This window comes from Pocillopora verrucosa, chromosome 5 (assembly GCF_036669915.1).
Source record: "Pocillopora verrucosa isolate sample1 chromosome 5, ASM3666991v2, whole genome shotgun sequence".
NCBI classification, from domain to species: Eukaryota; Metazoa; Cnidaria; class Anthozoa; order Scleractinia; family Pocilloporidae; genus Pocillopora; species Pocillopora verrucosa.
Window position 1 is genome coordinate 15410016 of NC_089316.1, and position 4024 is coordinate 15414039.

Consider the following 4024-nt stretch of genomic DNA (forward strand, 5'->3'; position numbering starts at 1 on the left):
GAAGTTTTAAAAGAGATCTACGGTGACGTTCCCTTTCCCACAGTTCAGACTGGGAAAGACAACCTACAGCTAAGAAGAATTACCTTGCCGTTATATCTCAAAGAAAGTCAGTTCCCTTGTGAATTCCAGGTCGTGCAGAACCTTGCTTATGACGCCATCCTTGGTCGCGATTTCCTCCAAGTAAACAGAGCTATGATTGACCTCGATAACAACACCATTACTCTTAAAGAATCAGCAAATCAACAAGAGCGAGCAAGTTCAGCCTTAGCACCTTTGACAGGAACGTTTCAACCTCAAGAAAAGAATGTCAGAGCAAATGGACACGCCTCTACCAGTGAAGGTTCAGTGAAGCCTTCTGCAGGAATTTTGCCTTTCCGTTCTCCAAACAACAAAGAAATTGCAGTAATCCAGTCACTATTGATATTAGTGCTCATTGCCGTGTCCCTGTCCGCAACATTTCACACCGACGCAAATGGTAACTTCAGGTCTGTTATCCAAAAACCACCACCGTCCTTCGCACAGGTGTCACAAAAGAAGGTTTGGCACCAAGGCGATCTTTCTGATATCCCAGCCAAAACTGATCACAGAATGGAATCTAACGAGGGATTTGATCAATATCAAGAAGCACCTCCAGGAATGGAAATGCCTAAGTTCATGATGCACCTAAGGAGACTACTTATCCTCAGACCCATGACTGACTTTAGCAACAAGTAGAGAGTACAACTTAGTTGTTGACCAGGAAGTAAGATAGGATCAAGACGATTGATAACATGTTATTTTAAAATTCTTCCAAGAAGTACGTTAACAACTCCTTAGTAAATAGAAGATTACGCGCAGTAAGAAATACGACATAAGGGCATACAAGAAGAGAAATATTGTTTAACTCAAGAATGATTTATCGGTTATAAGAATGCCAAGTTTAATGGTCATTATGACCACTAAGTTTCTAGGAGTTTCCCTCGACCAGGAGGTCTCGATTTAAGGTGGGAGGAATGTTACGGGAAAATTTACTGATTTTCCCGTGTGTGTTATTCAGAACATATTTATTCGTAAACTTTCACATTTAACCATTTCAAGTACTTTCATTTCAATAAATCAAAAAATGTACAAAAACCACAGTGGCTTTTAGAATGGATTTTTATCGATTACTCGCTTTTACTATGCACCTGCTTGTCGGCACTTTTGTCATCTAGTACATGGGTTTTTTAGGTAAATATAAGTGTTAATGGTCTTTCTGGAAACATTGGTTTTCATGGTAGATAGCAGCTGAGTTTAAACGCGCAAATCTAATTTCTTTTCATGCAATGGTTTCCAAACCAATCTTGTATAAATAAGCAGAAACTTTTAATTGCTTTTTCGTTTTTTATTTCCTGAGCTGCGCTACTGCAATTAAGATAGGTATTGTTTTCTATACCAGAGCTGTAAATTCGCACCTAGGTTTCCTACTTTAATGGCCTAAAGTTTATTGCATCCGTCTTTTTAATTTTGAGATTCTTTCCGTCGTAGAAACAGATGGAATAATTAAGTAGTTTTCGTTTAACTTCAAAGAGACTTTTTTCCGCTCCTTTGTGTCCTTATTCAAATATTGCGATTTGTGTAACAATAGCACTTCGCACCAGTTACTTCTTAAGCAAGTACCTTGTACAGCTTTGATGATTACAAACTAGAGTATGCTAGAGGTCATGTCGCTTGTTGGCCTGACCTAGAATAAAAGTACTGTGGAACCAAAGATTGTCTTATCCTTGACGTCCGTATAAGCTCGCTCGAAGTAGATCTCCGTGTACCAGGAAATCGTGACGAGTTTCCGTTCTCGCTGCCAAGTCGTCTCTACAGAGTTATTTCCCCCAGTTGTTATTGTTCCGTCCGCGAAGATCCAGTTTTCCAGTTAGCGGGCGAAAACTTATCGTCACAATTTACAGCGAGTTCAGTCAGTACCATCTCTAAAAAATATATAAGGCATGGATTAGGAGAGAGTAACCTTTACAAGACTGACCATCCCCAATGTATTTATGATTACAGGCGCAACTGTAGGAACCCTGGGTATTATTGCAGGAGGCGTGTTCATCTGTGAACACTCGTCAATGTCTGATAGGGATCAAGTGCACGACGTCACAACCCAGAGTTGGATGTTATGATGAAAAATGTTTTGGTGAATCAAGATATAATGAATACCTATCCAAAATACTGCAAATCTAATCTCAAAGGATATGGGAAAAAACAAAACAATCCACAATTTTTAATGAGGGATGAATTTTAGGATAAATAACTGACTACTTCCGGCCTTTTAATTTGAGCTAAAAAGACGTTTCAGATTACCACCCGCTTTGAGTAGCTGGGATTGTATGTATAGAAAGAGCAGCAATGGAGGTTGCCTCTCTTCGGTCATAAAGGACTTTTCTGGAAATTGAAGGAAAGTTATCAAAATCACCTGAGCAAGTTTGTCCGTCTCCAGTGTATCCAGTGTGGCATGTACATACATGTGATCCAATTGTGTTGATACAGTTAGCATTCACATGACAAGAAAGATTTCTTGCACATTCGTCAATATCTGAGAAATAGCAGACTTTCAATCACGATTCTTGGAGTATGATACATGCATAAACCTCCTTATTTTGAGCATTGAATGCATTTCGTCCTCTTGCTTTCAATTGGGATCATTTTCTACCATTGGTCAAAAATATTAAGGCAAGGGTAACTACTTTATCAAAACAAACAAACAAACAAACAAACAAAGAAGTTATATAATTCCTGTTATCATTGCAAAATATGTAACAAAATATGTAGATCGTGGTAACTCTGTGCATAAACATGCATGGATAACGCTGCTTAAAATTATGAGACGATTAACAAAAATTAGTTATATAAGGAAATATCAAAACTACCTGAACACGAGCGTCCATCGCCGATGTATCCCACTTTACATGTGCATTTGTAATAACCATACATGTTAGTACAGTTTGCATTTACGTCGCAGTCACTGATGTTAAATTTACATTCATCCATATCTATAATGATGAAAGAGAGGCAGTGACTAAGTTAGAGCAACTCGAGAGAAGCATCCACGCTAGAACTGATCCAAACTAAATATTACGATAATGATATCAATAATAGTATAATTTATAATAATTTCATGATACTGATAACTCGCCACAAAATAAAATAACTGAAGCAACCTACCTTCGTTTACCATATCACAGTAAATCAGTTTTGCTTTTCCTTTTCTAGTTGGATCCATCCAGTACTTGCCGCTTATGGTGTATTTACCTTCACTCGCCTTTATTTCGTGACAAGACAGCGCCGGTAATTCAGGGATAGAACCTAAGGGAGCTGAAGTAAAGATATGTTTGACATTCACTTCCTATTCTTAGCTCTTCCAGGTGAGAAGGAACCAGGCTGAGGATGGAGAAGATTTAAAGAAATAGAAATCACACAGATAGAAAGACATTTGATTTCTTACCTCTGCCGTTCAATCGTCGGATGTAAAACCACGCTGGTGCTGAAAGGAAATTCTCTGGTCTCGCCTCCTTGGTGCGGTTATTTAGTTCACATATTTGGTATTTTCGATTGTAGTTATAGCTTTGACACTTGATCTCTTGTCCACATTTGACATCGCAAAGGTGAGGAGCCGCCAGTGACCACCTTTTGAAGACATGACTCTCGAGAGCCATTCCTTGTATGTTTACTTCTGTCCTACATTGATCATTAGCTGCCACAAACCCCATGGTAGAAGCGAAAAGGACGAATCTTAAATGGCAGAACAGCCACCACAAACTTCTTTGCTTGAGTTGAACCTGAAAATATTGAGAACAGGATCATAGAAAGAATAAAGACGAGTTTTCCCTCAAAAAAACTTGTTTGATACCAGATGAAGCCATATAGCAATAATACTACACGTACATTAAAACCTTGCCTGTAAATTCGTTCAGGCACTTTCTAGTTCATGATGTGAGTAAACAATTTACACAAGTCTCGATAGGGTGTCAATCTCAAGGAAGATCAGCACAACTCTTAACATTAAACTTTA

The 4024-nt window shown here is 38.5% G+C and overlaps 1 protein-coding gene across 1 annotated transcript; it reads right to left on the reverse strand.

Annotated features, from left to right (window-relative positions):
- Positions 1-1851: 1851 nt before the first annotated feature.
- Positions 1852-3722, reverse strand: LOC136280735 (uncharacterized). The gene is made up of 5 exons (XM_066166414.1): positions 3458-3722; positions 3178-3327; positions 2883-3005; positions 2429-2548; positions 1852-1940 (listed from the first exon to the last, which is right to left on the reverse strand). Exons 1-5 carry the CDS (start codon positions 3720-3722, stop codon positions 1852-1854), a joined length of 747 nt encoding a protein of 248 aa, XP_066022511.1.
- Positions 3723-4024: the final 302 nt, after the last annotated feature.